This window comes from Mastacembelus armatus, chromosome 11 (genome assembly GCF_900324485.2).
Source record: "Mastacembelus armatus chromosome 11, fMasArm1.2, whole genome shotgun sequence".
Taxonomy (NCBI): Eukaryota; Metazoa; Chordata; class Actinopteri; order Synbranchiformes; family Mastacembelidae; genus Mastacembelus; species Mastacembelus armatus.
Window position 1 is genome coordinate 21,612,448 of NC_046643.1, and position 19,283 is coordinate 21,631,730.

A 19,283-nucleotide genomic window follows, 5' to 3' on the forward strand; every position below is an offset into this window, starting at 1 on the left:
CCACCAACGTTCACCATCCAACCTGACAGAACAGGAGAGGATCTGCAAGGAAGAATGGCAGAGGATCCCCAAATCCAGGTGTGAAAAACATATTGCATCATTCCCAAGAAGACTCATGGCTGTACTAGCTCAAAAGGGTGCTTCTACTCAATACGGAGCACAGGGTCTGAATACTTATGACCATGTGATATTTCAGTTTTTCTTTTTTAATAAATTTGCAAAAATTTCTACATTTCTGTTTTTTTCTGTCAAGATGGGGTGCTGAGTGTACATTAATGAGAAATAAAATGAACTTTTTTGATTTTGGCAAATGGCTGCAATGACACAAAGAGTGAAGAATTTAAAGGGGTCTGAATACTTTCCGTACCCACTGTAGTTTGTCTTATCTTTGATATTTTGTCCACTCAAACTTATTATTAAACTTTCATCCTCAGAACAGTTATAACTCATTTGAGAGCCTCACTCTTAGTCTCTCACATACAAACTGGAAAACACAAAAACCAGTTCTACTTGTCATTTTGTACCGTCCACCTGTTCCTTACTCAGAGTTTTTAACTGAATTCCCAGACTTCCTGTCTGATTTAGTGCTTAGATCAGATAAAGTCATTATAGTGGGAGATTTTAACATTCATGTAGATATTGAAAATAACAGCCTCAGCATTGCATTTAATTCTATATTAGATTCAATTGGTTTAATTCAAAACGTTAATAAACCCACCCACTGTTTTAATCACACCCTTGATCTTGTTCTGACCTATGGCATCGAAATTGAACATCTAATAATTTTTCCCCCAAATCCTGTTTTGTCAGATCATTCTTTAATAACTTTCGAATTTAAAATGATGGATCATGCAGCGTCTGGAAGAAAATTCCACTACAGCAGATGTTTATCCGACAACGCTGTTAATAAATTTAAGAAAATGATTCCATCTTTATTTGCATCTATGCCAAGTATAAACATAGTGGAGGGCAGCTGCCTTAATCCTACTCCCTACCAAATTGATCATGTTGTTGACAGCGCTGTAACCTCACTGCGTGAAACGCTTGATTCTGTAGCCCCTCTGAAAAAGAAGTTAGTGAATCAGAGAAGACTAGCCCCATGGTATAATTTACATGTTCGTACCTTAAAGCAGGCATCACGAAGACTGGAAAGGAAGTGGCGTTCCACAAACTTAGAGGAAATTTTTCTAGCCTGGAAAAACAGTCTACTAACATATAAAAAAGCTCTCCGTAAAACCAGAAGTGCATACTATTCATCACTAATAGAGGAAAATAAGAACAATCCCAGGTTTCTTTTCAGCACTGTAGCCAGGCTGACAAAAAGTCACAGCTCCGTTGAGCCCAGTGTTCCCTTAGCTCTCAGCAGTGATGAATTTATGAGTTTCTTTACAAATAAAATCACAACTATTAGAGATAAAATTCAGCAGATGCTTCCTATACCTGCAATAAATGAATCTTTTACTACAGTAGCTCTTTAATCATCTGTTGGACCTCAGTTATGTTTAGACTGCTTCTCTCCCATAGATCTCTCTGAATTTACATCAGTAGTTGCTTCATCGAAATCATCAACGTGTCTCTTGGACCCCATCCCGACTAGACTGCTTAAAGGCACCCTGCCATTAATGAACTCATCTTTATTGGACTTGGTAAATTTATCTCTAGTATCAGGCTACGTACCACAGGCCTTTAAGACTGCAGTAGTCAAACCTTTACTCAAAAAGCCTAGTCTTGATCCAGGAGTCTTGGCTAATTATAGACCAATATCCAACCTGCCATTTATTTCTAAAATCCTAGAAAAGGCTGTTGCTAAGCAGCTATCAGACCACTTACACAGGAATGAACTATTTGAAGATTTCCAATCAGGATTTAGAGCACATCATAGTACAGAAACAGCACTGTTGAAAGTTACCAACGATCTTCTCTTAGCCTCAGATAATGGACTTGTTTCGATACTTGTCCTCCTAGACCTTAGTGCAGCATTCGACACCATTGACCACAACATCTTATTACAGAGACTGGAGCATGTGATTGGTATCAGAGGAACAGCGTTAAAGTGGTTCCAATCCTATTTATCGGACAGATTCCAGTTTGTTCATGTCCATGATGAACCTTCCACACGAACAAAAGTTAGTTATGGAGTTCCACAAGGTTCTGTGCTAGGACCGATTCTGTTCACCCTGTACATGCTTCCTTTAGGATATATCATTAGGAAGCACTCTATTAATTACCACTGCTATGCAGATGACACTCAGTTATATCTATCTATTAAACCTGTTAACACAAACCAGTTAACCAGACTTCAAGCCTGTCTAACTGACATAAAGGCCTGGATGACCAGTAACTTTTTACTTTTAAACTTGGACAAAACAGAAGTCATTATATTTGGGCCTAAAAATCTCAGAAATAACTTTTCTAAAATTATAGCTACTCTATATGGCATAGCCCTGGCCTCCAGCACTACTGTAAAAAAACTTGGAGTTATTTTTGACCAGGACATGTCCTTTAACTCACACATAAAACAAATTTCTAGAACTGCATTCTTTCACCTGTGCAACATTTCCAAAATTAGGAACATCCTGTCTCAAAATGATGCAGAAAAACTAGTCCATGCATTTGTTTCCTCAAGGCTAGATTACTGTAACTCATTACTATCTGGATGTCCTAATATCTTCATAAAAAGCCTCCAATTAATCCAGAATGCCGCAGCCAGAGTCCTGACAGGAACTAGCAAGAGAGATCATATTTCTCCTATATTGGCTTCTCTTCATTGGCTCCCTGTAAAATATAGAATAGAATTTAAAATCCTTCTTCTCACATACAAATCCCTTCATAATCAAGCTCCTTCATACCTTAAAGACCTCATAGTACCATATTATCCCAATAGACCACTTCGCTCTCAGAGTGCAGGCCTACTTGTGGTTCCCAGAGTTCTCAAAAGCAGAATGGGAGGCAGAGCCTTTAGCAGCCTGGGTTCAGGAGGCAGACAGTCTCTGTACTTTTAAGGCTAGACTTAAAACCTTCCTCTTTGACAAAGCATATAGTTAGGGCTGGCTTCAGGCAACCCTGAACCATCCCTTAGTTAGTTATGCTGCTATAGGCCTAGACTGCCCGAGGACCATCGGTGCACTGAGCTCCCCTACCCTAACCCCCCCCCCCCCCCCCTTCTCTCCCACCTCATGTATATTCCACCATTGAATGTCACTAACCTTGTGCTCTCTCTCTCCCCTAGTTTGTGCTCTCTCCCTCTCTCTCTGTTCTCTCTGTACCTTCTGCAGGTGTCCCTGGTCCTGGAGCTGTTTATCGCTGATGTGCAGTTACTGGCCCCACCACCTTGCAGTGTCTATTTGTTGTTTATTGTTGCTGTTCTTTTCTCTCTGCTCTATCCACTCACCCCAACCGGTCGAGGCAGATGGCCGCCCAAACTGAGCCCGGTTCTGCTGGAGGTTTTTTTCTTCCGTTAAAGGGAGTTTTTTCCTCTCCACTGTCGCCAAGTGCTGCTCATAAGGGAATTGTTGGGTTTTTAGTTTTAGTTTTTGTAAAGTGCCTTGAGATGATTTGTATTGTGATTTGGCGCTATACAAATAAAATTGAATTGAAAAAGGCTGCAAAATCATTGCATGACTTTTTGGACAGCAGTTCAGAAGGAAGAGAGGGTGCTGGGTTTGTGAGTCTGTCTACAACAGAAAACAATGTGCGGGCATTATTGCTGTTTCTATTGATAACCTCTGAGAAAAATGATTGCTTTGCATTTTTTAGTTTTTGGTTATAGTTGTGAAGACTCTCTTTGTACAAGTCGAAATGAACCTGGAGTTTGGTTTTTCGCCACTTGCGTTCTGCTTGTCTGCATATTCTTTTCTGAATTTTAACCACTGTGGCTTTTCTCCAAGGTGACTTTGACTTTTTTCTTGCTGACAATACCTTGGTCCTAATTGGGGCAATGGAATCAATAACAGTCATAACTTTGGAACTGAAACTTCTTACAAGATCATCAACAGGGGCTGATGGCATGGTTGGTGATGGTGTAAAAGCCTGAATGAATAATGCACAGCGCTTCTCGTTAATATTCTGCTTTTTGACTACCTCTGTTTCACCTGTGTTCAAAACAGCAGGGGTGGTTGTTTTAAAAAAAACACAGTAATGATCAGAAAGAGCAACATCGGTCACCACCACCTCAGAAATATTAAGACCTTTAGAGATTATTAGATCCAGTGAGTGTCCCTTGATATGTGTTGGATCTGTTACATGCTGAGAAAGCCCAAAGTTGTCCAGGATGTTCAAGAGTTCATTTGCACTTGCATCATTGAGATTATCAACATGAATGTTAAAGTCACCCACTAAAACAATACAATCAAAATCAATGCATACAATAGATAGTAATTTAGCAAACTCGTCAAAAAAACGTGCATTGTACTTTGGGGGTCTATAAATAGTTACAGATATTGCTCGACAGGAGGATTTGGTATGAAGAGCAACATATTCAAAGGAGTCAAACTTTCCATATGATATGTTTTTGCATTTGAGGCTATCACTAAATAAAATAGCAACTCCACCTCCTTTCTTGTGTATTCTTGTTTCACTCATAAAACTGAAATTTGGAGGGATTGATTCAATAAGAACTGCAGCATTATTATCTGGTCCTAACCATGTTTCGGTTAAAAACATAAAATCAAGCTTGTGCTTAATAATAAAATCATTGATTAAAAATGATTTGCCTACCAAAGACCTGACATTTAAAAGAGCTAAATTTAGTGTGTTAAAAACATTGTTTTCCCCATGTTCTGGGACATACTGTGGTTGGCAAGGGATACAGAAATTTGCAGAATGCATTGGGTAAGTCTTATTTCTCTGTAGATTTACCAAACTTTTTCTGTTACCTATCAAAACTGGGATTGAAACAGCTATTTGCATACTGGGCCCCGGCTTTTCCTGGAGAGAGAGCCATGACTAACAGTATTGCAGCCTGGACCCAGCACATATCAGTTAGAGCTTCCTGCGCTGTTATCAGGCTGTGGAGACAAAGAATGATTTTGGTGACGGCGTGGAGGAGGGGTTGGTGGATGCTGCAGTTGTGATGATTGCAGCAGAGCTTGCTGAGGAATTGGTGGGGCATGCCGCTTTGAGGGGCTTCTGGGTGTGAAAATGACACTGGGGGAGGAGGTCAGTTTGGGCCCAGTAGTGATGTGCTTCATTAGGTTGGAGAGGTTCTTGGTGATGGGGAATGGGATGCCCCAGGAAGATGGTGAACTAGGTAGGGTTTGCGGGATTGTGGGAAGTGAATCCTCACAGGCAGTGTCTGCTAGTGGAGGGGGTGTGGCCTCCTCATCTTTGCTCTGACTTCTCTCCATGTAAGAGCATTCAGGGGGGAGTGTTGGCTTTGGATGTTTTGATGCTTCTTCATTTTGTTTAGATTCCCGTATCTTGTCCTTGGCAGATTCCCGTCGTATCTTGTCCTTGGCAGAGGGAAGGTTGTGGCGCAGGAAGAAAAATAGGTTGGAGGTGAAAGCTTTAACTCCTGATTTATTTAGAGACAATCCGTCTCCCTTAAAAAGATGCCTGCGATCCCAGAAATGGTTAAAATTATCAATAAAATGTATTGAGTGGACATCACATGCAGTTGAAAGCCATGTGTTCAGTGCTAGTAACCTGCTGAATTTCTCAGTTCCTCCTCTGACTGGTGGTAGAGGTCCACTGATAAAAACCTCTGCATTTAGCGACCTTACTGTGTTTAGCAGATTATTAAAGTCCTTTTTGAGGATTTCGGACTGCTGCTTCACAATATCATTTGCCCCTGTGTGTAGTACGAGGTTTTTCACAGTTGGGTTTTCTGCAACAATGCTCAGGATTTTGTCAATAGTGTCAGAGACCATATCTTTTGGGAAATACAGCACTTTTGTGTTGTTACTGCACATCCGTCTCACATCTTTTATGGCCAAGTCGCCCACAATCAGAGTCTGAGGCCCTGTTAGCTTTCCTCTTAGTTTTCTGTCTTCTGTTGTGTTTTCAGACCTTACCCCTCTCTGTGGATGTGGGGGATTGTCCAAGTGATCAGATGAAGATCCAGGGTCCTGCAGTAGTGGAGAGAATCTATTTTGTAGCTGTACAGTTAGTTCCTTAGGAGTTTTGTTGCTCCTTTTCCCTTTAGCTGTTATCCATGGCTGTGCTTTCCTCTGCACAGGAGTTGAGGAGGATGGTAACGCTGGCCAGCCTGTCGCATCACAGATTTCTGGGAGCTGAGTTCTGCCTGTTGCTTGTCCTGATTTAGTCTTTGGCTTTGCTCCGAGAGCGTTCCAGGGAGGACTGATATGAGTAGTTTTATTTACCCGGACACATCCCCCCTGTTGCTCGGTCTTGTTAGTGCTAGTTATCTGTATACTAGCATGCTCTTGTCTGCTACTATGGTAGAGTGGTAGAGTAGTGTCCTCTTTCCCAGATAGTCCATTTATCTCCACGTACATCTCTAACCTTTGCACTTTAGTTTCCAGCATAGTGATTTTCTGTAGGAGTTTGCTGTGATCGTCCTCAGGGAAGGGAGGCATGGTCATCGGAGGTTGATCAAAAATAAAAGTAAAAATAAAATCCTCACTAAAATTCCAAATACGGTAAAAAAGGGGTAAAATAATGTTAAAACGTGTATTATAAAATCATTGGGTAAGAATGCATGAAGTAAAAAGGAATAAAAGCAAAGTAAAACTGGCAGAAGCAGGAGCAAGCAGAAGTGTGTCTGCACTCTTCAGAAGCAGTCTATTTAGTTCAAACTAAGCACTTAATAAAACACAATGAGTCTCTACAACATTTGATATTTGATAATGTGTTAATGTGTGTCTTGGCTTTGATATTAGTTAAAAAAGATAACTTACATCTCTTGCAATTGTCCTGTCCTGGCTCAACGGAAATGACAAAGGAATCAATGAAACCAAGATTCTACTAAAGATTTAATAAAACGTTTGCAATGTATGTCACAGGGGTATGCCAAAGGCAGCAAATGACAAATGAGAATACTCGTAGCTTGCTAATCAGAATGCATTCCAGTCCAAGCTCAAAACAAAAGCCAGTCGCCTCTGTCTCTTTATGTTGGTGTCTCTATTGGTTTGGGTCTCCTTCTGTCTCATGCGAGGTCTCTCGTCTGTACGGGCACTCCTTCTTAAATCTGGCAAGCCCCGCCCAGAACAAGGTGTACAGCATCCCGAATCACGGCTTCTCACTCTAACTTCCTGGAAGACAATCAACCAAACAAAACACCAAACAGTCACCAGACAGGGACCGTCGGGACTGCCGTCGGGACTGCCGTCGGGACTGCCGTCGGGACTGCCGTCGGGACTGCCGTCGGGACTGCCGTCGGGACTGCCGTCGGGACTGCCGTCGGGACTGCCGTCGGGACTGCCGTCGGGACTGCCGTCGGGACTGCCGTCGGGACGTCCCTCAATCAAATGTCTTTTCTGAGTTTTGGTAGATTCAACAATAATTGTTGAGTCTGAACTTGATGAGCCTTCAGATGCAGGAGATGGAGATTGTTCTGACAAACATGAGGCTCCTGAAGAAGAATCCTCAACACTGTCTAAGAACACACAAATAGCACTGTGATCAAAAACTGTGTTCAAACTGTGCAGATAAAATCTACACTAGCAATAAATTAATAACCAAGACATTTTGAGAAACAACTGCATTATCTTACCACTGCAATCAGCAGGCAAGGCCTTGAAAGACGCCTGAGACAAATTCAAAAGTTCATCAAATATGTCTGGATCCACTTCCACTCCTGCACAATCCTTCAGGAACAAGGATGTGAAATTTGCCAAACCAAGTTTTGCCTCCACTAAAAGAGAGAAGCTAAAGTTAAAAATACAGTGATACACCCTTAAGACATGGATAAATATAGGATATGCAAACAGAGAGCAAAAAGCACTCAGGTCTTGTTTTCAAGCAAGTGCATTGCATCCAAATGTCATATAATAATAAAGCAGCAATAAAACAAGAATAAAATAGAAGGTGTCCCAGTACTGGAGTCAAAGAGGTTACTTTTCACCACTTAAATAACTTCCTTGGAGAAATTCAGGATCATTGTAGACATCCTCTGTCTGTGGTGCCCTGACCCATTTGCTCAGTCCGTTATACTCAACAGGAACCAGCATATTCCTACTTTCTAATAGACAGAACGTCACATACAACCAAATAGAAAATGGATGCACAAAATGATGCAGCTAGAAAAACACACACACGTTTCAATATGACTTTCCTGTGAATGATCCAAGCAGAGAAAATAGACTAATGACAACAAAATCTGCTGGAGCTCAGTGCCCATTGATTCAATCACCAACAGGTGAACAGCTCCTGCTCTCTGCCTGTGGGTCCACCCTAAAGTCAGTAGGCCTATACGAGTTTCAGCAAGTCCCATTGGAAAGAAAAAGACCCCCTTCATTAAAAATTCTCACGGATATTAGTTCGCAGTGTCAGTAAGATCCTCCCGACTGTCGTATCGCGCTAAATCAACCACATGCTATACACACTTTATGCTAGCAATCGGACACTTCGACCAAAAACGGTTTAAAACAGGAAAAAAACACTTGAAAATGTTCGTAGTCCAGTAAATAAACTTCACATAACATTGTTCTAAATTAGTTTTTATCGGCTCAGTGTTAAAACGACTCTGAATTTTGTTCATTTCATGTTACGGTGGAAATTTAACCCTGGCAGATTTGCCGTCTTCCCTTTTGTTCCCCGGTAAACTATTTGCCAACCATGTTTATATTTACAAGATTTTCAACCGGACATTAACGAAGGTCAAACAAAAATCAACGGGTTTCAATTATGGGGCATCTGTTTGTTGTTGGTTTCATCAGTTTGTCACTGTCTGACTGTGACTTTAGACATATAATGTGGAAATAACTGCAAATCAACCAAAATGATCACCATTGATTAGATCTTACATGAAGTTGGAGCCATGTGGTGTTGATGGAAAAGTCCTATTGTTTATGTTTGCCTGTGATTTTCACGGTGCTAAATTGATTTAGGTGTAGCTTACCAGATTCAAGAGTGCTCAAATACCAACACACGAGGAGCAGGAAACACCATGGGGACAAAGGTACGGGGAACATAGGGAAGACCCCCTTTCAATCCAGTAGAAAGCCCAGTAGTGAGCCAGTGAGAAAAAGGAGCGACATCAGAGTATGGTATAGTAACAGAGTATGGGGAGATCCAGAGAGAAGGGACCATTGTGTCATATTCCAGTCCATGATTCACTGCTGTTGTCAGCATGAAACCACCTGACAGGTAGAGTAATCAAAGCCACCACACTGGACACATTGTTTGTTGATTCCTTGTTTAGGCTGGAAATATAGCAGGAAAATACAGCAGGTGGCTCACCGAGTGCAGATGAAGCAGAAAACAGTGAGATGATAAGCAGAGATCCTTTTTCTCCCCTGGTTACTGCAGTCCAACAAGTGGATCCCGAGCAGGCCTAGGCCTCAGCAGTCTGGGTTTACAGTGCTCTAGTAATCTGAAAACACCTGATCAAATGCATCATCTAAAATCCTCAAATTAACTGGAGGACGTTGTTCTTGAGAAGTAACACACATTCATGTGGAAATGATGTGAAATGTCGCCCATAAAAACACAAAAACTCAGACATCAGGCACTGACACACAAACAACGGACTGACTTGGCGCCATCTTGAGCTGGGTCTTTTACAGGAAGCATGTGCAGAGAGTGACAGCAGCAGGACTGTGAGCGTCCTGTGGGTCTGAGCGACTTCCTGCAGCACTCGTCCAGGACAGGTGAATGACACCAACAGGTAGTGGGGAATCAGCAGGCTGCAGCTGGACACAAGATGAATTCATGATGAAAACAGGTTTAGCAGTTTACTGAGTTTCAGATAAAGTGGATAACAATTATTTTATATTCTCTAATGTGGCTTTTTGCTTCAGTGTCAACACTGACAAACCACATTGGACCTTTGTTTTTCAAGGTGTTAGTTCCTCATCAAGTCTAAACCTCAATACCTGCACAGATCACACGTCACATTTCCTGTGTCAGAAACTGCTCAGCTCTTTGTTTCTCTGTGTCTCTATTAATAGTGTGTGGACATTCAGCAAAGTGCTGCACAGTGCTGCTGCAGAGTAACACAACTTGTATCTCTGCAACAAACAACATTTTCAGCAGGACTTGAGTTTCTCACTTTATTGAAAAGGTTTTTCCAACTCCATTGCATGGATCATACTGTTCCTGAATGTGAACTGTGGCTCATATATAAAAGGTCAAAGGTCAAAGTGGCCACTGACTAGGCTCAGTACAGCTCAGGACAGAAAACTTCATACAGCTCAACCACATGGGGGCACCAGAATGCTCATATCAATCTGTACCGCCCTCTTCACTGAAAACAGACAAGTGATGACAAATAAAATCAACAATAAACATGAAGCTCAAAGAAAATGGATTCTCATCAGATCCATGTCCATGTCAACAGGAAAGTTGGAATCAGGATGATTTTGATCAGATTTGTGTTTAGTTTGTCCAGTGAACAGTGTTGGCTCCTCGCTGCACTGACCTGCAGACACTACACTGCTCTGCTGCTGAGAAAAACATTTCCTGATAACCTGCTCTGTGTGGGTGTGTGCTCACGTCTTTTACCAACACATGCATGTTGGATTTCCAAACTCTTGCTGTTTTGAAAAACTTAGAAAATACTTTCAGTTTCCCAAAGTTTTAGATTCACATGGTTTTTATAGTTTGTCTAAATAGTTTCATCAATGCAAAGACTGGACGATGCAGCTTCCTGGCATAAGAAAGTAAAGGGGTGGGGTGTGAGCGATACTGTTCTTGCTGCTACTTCCTGAATGTTCTTAAATCACACGGAGCAAGAAACCCAACAGCAGCATCTGGATTTACACAGTTTAACAGAGTTTACTATACTAGGACACAGGTTTTACTGCAGCATAGCAGCCAGTCAACACAGTGTGGGAACAGAAAGTGAAGTTTATCTGCTGATCAGCTGTCTCAGTCCTCTAAAGATGTCCTCAGATATTTATGCCAAACCAGATGTTTCACGGAAGGTCAGACACAACAGAAGGGTGGAGGAAGATGGAGAGTGGGAAGAAAGGGAGGTGCAGATCTACGAGACTGCAGACGATGTCAGAGATGATCCCACTGGTTTTCAGTCTGAGGAAGGAGGTAAGTGACTATCTAAGTACGTTAGTTTCTATACAGCGACATGTGCAGTATGAAGTCTTTCCTAAAGTCAGTCGGATGATGTTCTGTTAACAAGCTGCTGACAAAATGTACAGTACCACAGCTTTTCACGTCTTCTGTTGCTGCTTTTATCAAATGGAACATTTAACTGACCAGTGTTGTTTCAACTCTGGGAAAGACACTTTTACACTGAGCACAAAGAGCAACCACAAGGCAGGAAGAAGTGGGACGTGCACAATGACCACATCCGTAGAGCTAAGACAGACTGAAGACTATTTTAATTCAAGGGTGTCAGGTGGAAAATTCAGTGGTTCATCATAACTGAAACTGTCAGATCAGTGGTTTAACAAAAGGTGTTAAAATAGTTTGTCACATCAGTGACGCTGCTGACAGGCTGTTGACAAGACGCCACCACAGCCACAGATCTAACCAATGATGCTAGAGGGTAAGGTCTAATGGTAGAAGCAGAGGATGATGGGTAATAAGTGTAGCTGTGTTTGGTTAAACTCGCTCTGTGTGCTTTGCCTGTGCAGGACCACACAGTCAGAACCATCCTCCAGTCCAAAGAAAACCTCTGAGAGGAGCTGCAGTGTGTCTGGGAGTGCTGTGCCTTCTGATGATGGTTGGGATCATCTCCCTGTCCATACGCTGTAAGATTCAACACGCCCGCTCAACTCATTAGCAGCAAACACTAAACAAGTTCACATGATGCCAAACAGAGACTGTTGGTCTGTGAAGCACAGTGATGACACTTTCCCCCCAACATCACTGCCCTGCTGCCCTGATTTGAGTCTGTCTTCATATAATACTGACATATGTCCAGGCAAAGAGTCATTGGTGGCTGTGATCAGTCCTCCTCTCCAAACTGCCTGTGAAGTGATCCCTTCACAACACAACTCCACTGTAAGAAACAGACACACAATCCACCGTCGTCCTCCTGTGTAAAAATGTGAGGACGCCAAAATACACAGAGACATTTCATTCAGCATTTTTCACTGAGCTCTAATTATTTTATTCCTTTAACTGAATTCATCTGCTTGGTGACAACAGTTGACAGTTTTCAGTGCAGCTGCTGTAAAAAGTCTGAGTGAGTGAATGTTCATACGACTGAACATCAGAACATGTTGAAGGTGTTAGTTCCTCATCAAGTCTAAACCTAAAAAACTGCACAGATCACACGTCACATTTCCTGTGTCAGAAAACTGCTCAGCTCTTTGTTTCTCTGGTCTCTGCATGGATCATATAGTCCAGTAATTCAACTTATAACACACAAATGAAGGTTTTCATGAAACAGGAACTAAGTGCTTCAAGTATCTGTGGCTGTGGGTGGACCTGCTGCTACTTCCGTCATGTCCTGTTGAAAGCTGCCTCACTCAGACAGAAACAGACAGTGAAGACTGGTCCAAAACAGCTTCAGGGGCTTTTTAGCTCTTTGTCCCTCAACATGTCTGCAGACATTCAGTCTGTGTCAGATGTGAGGGTGAAATATATCAGAGGAGTCCCAGAGGACACAAGAGAGACAGACAGAAGCCAGGATGGACAGCAGCTCACTGATGTTGGCTTACAACAAGCTGGTGAGTCTGAAATCATCAATATTAGAAGAGAAAAGCTGATGCTGAGTCTTAGTGGCTGCAATTTGACAGGATTTTTACACAAACTGGAGCTTTTCAGTTTGACTCTTGCAGAAAAAACAATTCTAGTATCATCCAGTCCAGTTCCTGTAAGTGCAGAACAAAGAGGATCAACTTGTGTGAGTCAGTATCAGGTCACTTTGTGCTGGAATCTGGTCAAAGTGCAGGTCAAATGTCATTGTTGGCAGCAAGCAGATGCATTCAATGACAGGAATAAAGGACAAAGAGCTGAATCAAAGTGTCTTGTCTGTGGATTTGGCCTCTGCAGGAAGACACAGTGAGAAGAAGCTTCCAGCTGTGAAAAGAAGCAGGTTCAGAGTTTGGACAGTGGCTCTGGGAGTGCTGTATCTGCTGATTCTGGCTGCCATCATCATACGCTGTGAGGACTTTTATTCCACTGTCTTCACTGTTTTGGTTTTCCACATTCAAACTACAGGTTTTTGTTTGGGTCCTGGTCTTACTTGGTATTTCAGCCACCGCAGAGTCACTTCCTCTCTAGTGACGACGCCCTGAGTGAGCTCAACACACGGCAGGTTCAAGAACAGTCGGCACAACAAATAACTGAACTCTAGATTAAACTGTGACTGTGATGGTTAATAAAACACAGGAAGTAACTCAGCTATGTCTTTATAAAGCAGAATGATTTGATGTCGTCTGTTTCTTCTGGTGTTTTTCTCATCAGATGTTTCAGTGAAATTAGAAAACGAGCAGCTGAAGATCAGAATCAACAACCTGAGCAGAAACTACTCACTGTTGGAGAATAAAACTGCAAGTCAGATTTTTTTTAAACTAACAGGCAAATACCATAAAACACATGATCCAACTTCACACTGCATCAACATTTTCATGTTTTATCTGCTGCTGATTTTCTTAAGACATGGCAGCCGACAACAGTCAGTTACAGGAAGAAGTGAAGAAGCTGAAGGACAAAACTGAAGGTGAGAAAAGTTTAAAAACTATGATCAAATATCAGAATTAAACCAGTTTCTATGATATCACTGAAGAGTCACTTTGAATTCTAACTGTCTAATGTAGTTGAACAGTTTTGCTGTGTGGATATTTGTGTTGGAGGTAATCACTTCAAATGAGAGTGACGTCGTATTTACAGAGTAAAGAACCTGAAAGTGAAAAGTGGAGACAGAAAGATCTGAACCTACACAGTGAAAGTACAAGTCTTATCAGTCTGACACTGAATGACATGAACTGCCTTTAAAAAACTTGTCTCACATTAAGGGAAGTGGTGTCCTGAAGGATGGACGAGATTTGGATGCAGCTGTTACTTTAAATTCACTGAGATGAAATATTGGGATGAAAGTAGGACAGACTGTCAAGACAAAGGAGCTGATCTGGTGTCGATAAACAGCAAAGAGGAGCAGGTGAGTGTGTTTGTTACTGTGTGTGAGATCTCTGATGTAACTGCCAGTGATCTGTTCCTTGTGTTTCTGACCTGCTGCCAGTCTGGGACCTGCCTCCTGTCTGGACCCTGATGGATTTATTTGCCTGGTTAAACAGCTTTCAGGCTGCACAACTGGAAACCTCTTCACTGACTAGTGATTCTAGTAAAGGGCCTGGAATTCAACCTGCTCTGCCTGTGTGGACTGTACAGGCATTTGGGTCCACGTCACTGCTGCTTTTCTACATCAACTATCATGGAAGCTGATTTTAAGGCCATGGATATTATTATTTCACATACTGGAGATTTTAAGGCCTGGATTGGTATTTTTGGATTTGGAGTTGGTTTAGGTCACTGCACATTTGCAGTAAAACACAAAAGTCTTGGTTAAAGTGACAAAAACAGGAGGTCTGACTGATTCTGCATGAACTGAGCTCTAATGGTTCAGAGAATTTAGAGACAAAAGTTCATGTAAGGGAAATATTTCATTATTCAATTCATTCTCAATATCTCAAAAACCCTCCAAATGTGTGTGTTGGTTTGAAAAACACATTCTGATAAAATGACATGTTAACTTTGGTTTTACTGTGACAACGGTCGGTCTATGAGAGGAGCTGATCTTCATCAGTTCTTTGGCTGTTTCTGATTTATGCTCCATGGAGGAAAAGAAAAGTTGCAGCAGATTTAGTTTTTCCTTCAGACAGACTCACAGGACGATTTTACTACAACAGAAATACTGAATTATGAATGGAGAAATAATTATTGTCTCTTGTCAACTATTAGGAATTTGTCAGAAAGCTGAATATGAAGGGACAGTCCTGGATCGGTCTATTCAGAGAAAGTACATGGAAATGGTTGGACGGATCAGCGCTGACAGAAACGTGAGCCAGTGTTTTGTTTCTATTTCAGTGCCATCAAAGTCATTGTTGGAAACTAACAGAACCATGTGTTAAAGGCAGGACAGCAACACATGTTCAAAGGATTTTCTCAGTGTTGGTTTGGAACAACCTGCAGATGTTGAATCCAATGAAAGAACGTGAAAAGAAAACTGAGTGTCTGAATGAAGAGCTGGACTTGAGCTCTGTTCATCTGCAGTCTGTGATGAGGTCCAGTAACAAGGACTCAGTTTGAAAGAGTCAGGATTCAGAAAGTCTTCAAAGCCCTGGTCACAGTTCAGCTTATTGAACGTGTGTGCTGCTCTGTATCCTCAGACAGAAAAGAACAAACTGCTTCTCAACTTCACAAGTCAAACAAATGTGACTGCAGGTCCTTTAACTTTAGCTCAGCATGAAGGACGACCTGCCTCTTCTCTGCTCTTTAGAAAGGGAAGAACATATGAAGGAAAAAGCAGAACATGACCATTAGTCCCAGGGATGGATTAAGAGAGCAGCTTTACAACCAGTTTGTCCTGCTGGCAAACTGAGGTACTGCAACTAAAATCCCTGCAACACACAAAGTCATTTCCTCATAGACGACCATTGAAAACTGATGAGAGTCCAACTGTTGACTGAACACCTCAAACTGCACCAGCTCCGTTATTACTTCTCTGTCATTCATTTTTCAAGCATTAAGATTTAAAATTGGTCAAACCTTTAAAGCTGTTTCAGAGAAACCCTACTGAGCATGTGCAGGGAGCTTAAAAACCAGAAGTCAGACCAGGACCAGAGAAAAGGTCTGAGGAGTATGAGCAGAGTAACTTTCATTGGAATGATTGGATGCCATGTCTAAGTCCTGGATCCAGTTTTCATAACACATCTGGGACCAGACTCATACTCATAATCCTTTGTGTTTGAGGTGTCTGCAAATCCCCTAAAAATAATGGAAAATATCTGAAATATTCAAAGTGAGATTCAAGTTTATGTGAATATGAAAATAATCAGGAGTTTCAGCCCAGTTTAAAACTATATTTCATTTGTCCACAGGTTCTGGGCAACAGGACATGGAAAACCCACAGGCGGGTCCTATGGATCATGTTGTGACCAACAAGGAAAATGGACTCAAAGTTATAATTATAAAAAGACCTGGATCTGTGAGAAATAGATTTCCTAGTCGTGCTGATGACAGAGGGCTGTGGACTGTTGGGATGAAGCTGTTTGTCCAATCAGACCAAAGACACCAAACTATGAAAAGCTCTGCATGAGCCTCAGAGTCATCTTCCATTAGTTCACATGTTCAACCATCTGGATTCCATAGACATTGTCCCTCTGTGCTCTATGGTGCAGACAGAGCAGTGGGGCTGGAAGTCGTCCACACAACAACTACATGTGCACTCACTGACTCTGTCGTCCCACAGAAGGGTTAGAATAAAAGTGAACTGCAGCTTGTCTTTACTTTGCTTTACTTGCTTCATTCATGAGTCTGTTGCTGCTCAAACTGCTCAAAGTGTCTTCTTCATTTTCTCTGATACACCTGGAGTTAGTATCTGCTTCATTTTACCTGGACCAGGATCTTTTCTTCATCTAAACATGTGTCACATTAACCACATTAGAAAATACTGTAAAGAACCAACAAACTATTAAAGGCTTCTTCACCAAATGCATTGTCTAATATCATCAGTGTGTCTGGGGAACTCTTTGTGAAAATACAAACATGTGGTCAGGATGATGCAGCAGTGTCTGTGCAGCTGGAAAAAGGCCTCTGTCATGTTTCTACTAAGACACAACAACCAGAGACAGAGGAGCCAAGTGCAGACACACAGATTCAGTAAAGAACCACCTTAATGGAAATACTGACTTACACACAGTCGGAGCCAACAAGGACCAAGCAGGGAAAACAGGAGGCCAAGTCAGCAATGTGCAGTGAAACACACAAGTTGTTCGATCACGGCAAACCATCTGAGAGAACAGACGAAAAATCCAGGTAGAGTCCAGAACAGCTGAGTAATCCAAAGCCAGGACACACAGGGAAATCCAGGAAGAGACAGGAACAGCTGGAACTCTGGGGAGAGTGATCAGGGGATAAGGAGCAGGTGTGCTGGTGAGCAGAGGGTCAGCTGACAGGAGGCACAGACAAAGTTCATTTAAGATGGCATCATGGATGGATATCCAGAGACATCTGGTGGCTGGATGGAGAATGGCAGGTCTTGTAACTTTCCAGGGTGCTGAAGAAGTGAGAATGTGGGTGAATGCAGAGAAAGAGGTGGACAAAACATAATGGGCAGGAATTTTGACATGGTCCTAAAATTGACATCAAGTCAATGTGACATGTTTGGGTGTAGATACAGGTCAGCAAGGAGCCCTGCATCCAAAAAGTAACTTGTCACCAGGACTCCACGATCTTTATCCATAAAAAACTGTCCTCAGAAGTCCTCCCAGACAAATAATAGGATGGACAGATGTGGTCTGGCTGCTGGTCCATGAGGGAAGTGGGCAGGTCTGTCTGTAGGTGAGGGTAATCTGAGGACATCTAGTGGCTGGACAGAGAATGGCATGTCCTGTAACTTTCCAAGGTGCTGAAGAAGTGACAATGTGGGTGAATCATTCATTAAACCATGGATTATCTTTCCCACTGACTAAATCTTCTCAGGGGTGGATGCTTATTTATTAACCCTCTGGGGTCGACGTTTTGACGCATCATTTCCTTGATGCGTCAAAACGCGCCGGCGCGTGCGTCGACCCCAGAGGGTTAACAATGAGATAAAATAAAGACCTTGTACACAGAAATACATTCAAAATGTTAGAAAATTTATTACAGGTCACATTCATCAGGTCAGAAAATATTTCAAAAACACATTCAGCAGGACAGTAAATATTTCAAAAATACATTTATCAGGTCAGAAAATATTTAAAAAATACATTCATCAGGACAACAAATACATTCAATATGGTGGTGACATCACAAACACATCTCACATTGACAGTAGCCCTGCAAATACAGCCACAGATGACAAATACATTTAGCATGTCAGGAATTTATTACAAACACATTCAATATGGAAAATACATTCAATATGTCAGATCATCATCATTACAAATAACAGGGCAGAATAGTCTTAAATGAGTCAGTATTGAGCCCAGGGCACAGAGGACTGTTTGTGACGTGCAGCCCTTATGGGCCTTGGTGGTGCTGTGACAGTTCTGCTTTTCTTTTCACTGGTGTATGAGGAGCTAGATTCTAGCTCATCTTTACCTGTCTTATACTCCTGTATGACCCGTCGTGCCAGGGTGTTTGATACTGCTGATAATGGTACATTCAGATCTGCAAGTGTTTTTAGAAACTGCTCCCAACCGTGAGGAATCAGAGACCCTGAGACACAATGGGGTGCAGTGACTCTTTTAATTAAATCATATAGGTGAGTGCCTCTGATCGTCTGATTGTTGATTCTGACTTCACCCTAGGCTGACCATGAAAACACATCTGGTGATCTAGACAGTGCAGACATGATGTGCTCTGCATTTTTTCTCTGTCTCTTGGGAACATGTTTCAGCACCTCGTTAGCCACCAAATCACGCACCCTACTCTCATCGCCAGGTGCTCTCACACTCTCATCACCACCATCACTACCTCCTGCAGACCCTTGCATGGGAGGCAGCGACAAAGTCAACACACTCTTTTCACGCTCGCCCTGTCTCACCAGTGCGAGATACCTCTGTAGAATCCCTGCATACTTTTTGGCCTTCTCATGCACATCAAGCCCTTGGTCATATAAAACAGCAGTCATCTCCCGGTCAAGGTCATTCTGAGCAGTCTGTCTTATGTTACCGCTGGCATGGTTTTGCTTTAACATCTCCAGCTGGTGATGCGGTACAAGATACATTTTCTGAGCATGCTCCATATCTATCTATTGGTGATGAGGCTGATGATTGCAGGTAAGGCTGCTCCTAACAGTGGGATGAGGAAACCTCCTGACTGATTGATAAGCTTCCTCTTCCTGATGCCTGATAGTTTCCTGTCAGCTACCCGTCTGATCACCGATTTACACTTCTTCAGCTGTGTATACTGCTTGTCCCTCAGAGGAATATTTCCCTTTAACACATTGAGGGCAATCTCACACAGAGCGGTAATAAAGTCCTTGTCACAGCTGTTTATGATGGCATGTCGTTGCCTCGGTGCTGATTTATAAAGGAGCTCCAACAATG

General features: G+C 42.1%; 1 protein-coding gene across 3 annotated transcripts; it reads left to right on the forward strand.

Moving 5' to 3' along the window:
- Window positions 1-10,988: 10,988 nt before the first annotated feature.
- Window positions 10,989-16,524, forward strand: LOC113126789 (CD209 antigen-like protein A). Of its 3 annotated transcripts, none has more exons than XM_026300931.1 (7): window positions 10,989-11,163; window positions 11,715-11,831; window positions 13,495-13,584; window positions 13,688-13,750; window positions 14,046-14,188; window positions 14,989-15,086; window positions 16,128-16,524. In XM_026300931.1, the coding sequence occupies exons 1-7, from the start codon at window positions 11,004-11,006 to the stop codon at window positions 16,243-16,245; spliced, it is 789 nt and encodes a 262-aa protein (XP_026156716.1). In that variant the 5' UTR covers window positions 10,989-11,003; the 3' UTR covers window positions 16,246-16,524. The 3 variants fall into 3 exon arrangements, with proteins under 3 accessions (XP_026156716.1, XP_026156717.1, XP_026156718.1); XM_026300932.1 differs by lacking the exons at window positions 10,989-11,163; window positions 11,715-11,831 and adding exons at window positions 12,531-12,755; window positions 13,081-13,191; XM_026300933.1 differs by lacking the exons at window positions 10,989-11,163; window positions 11,715-11,831 and adding an exon at window positions 12,531-12,755.
- Window positions 16,525-19,283: the final 2,759 nt, after the last annotated feature.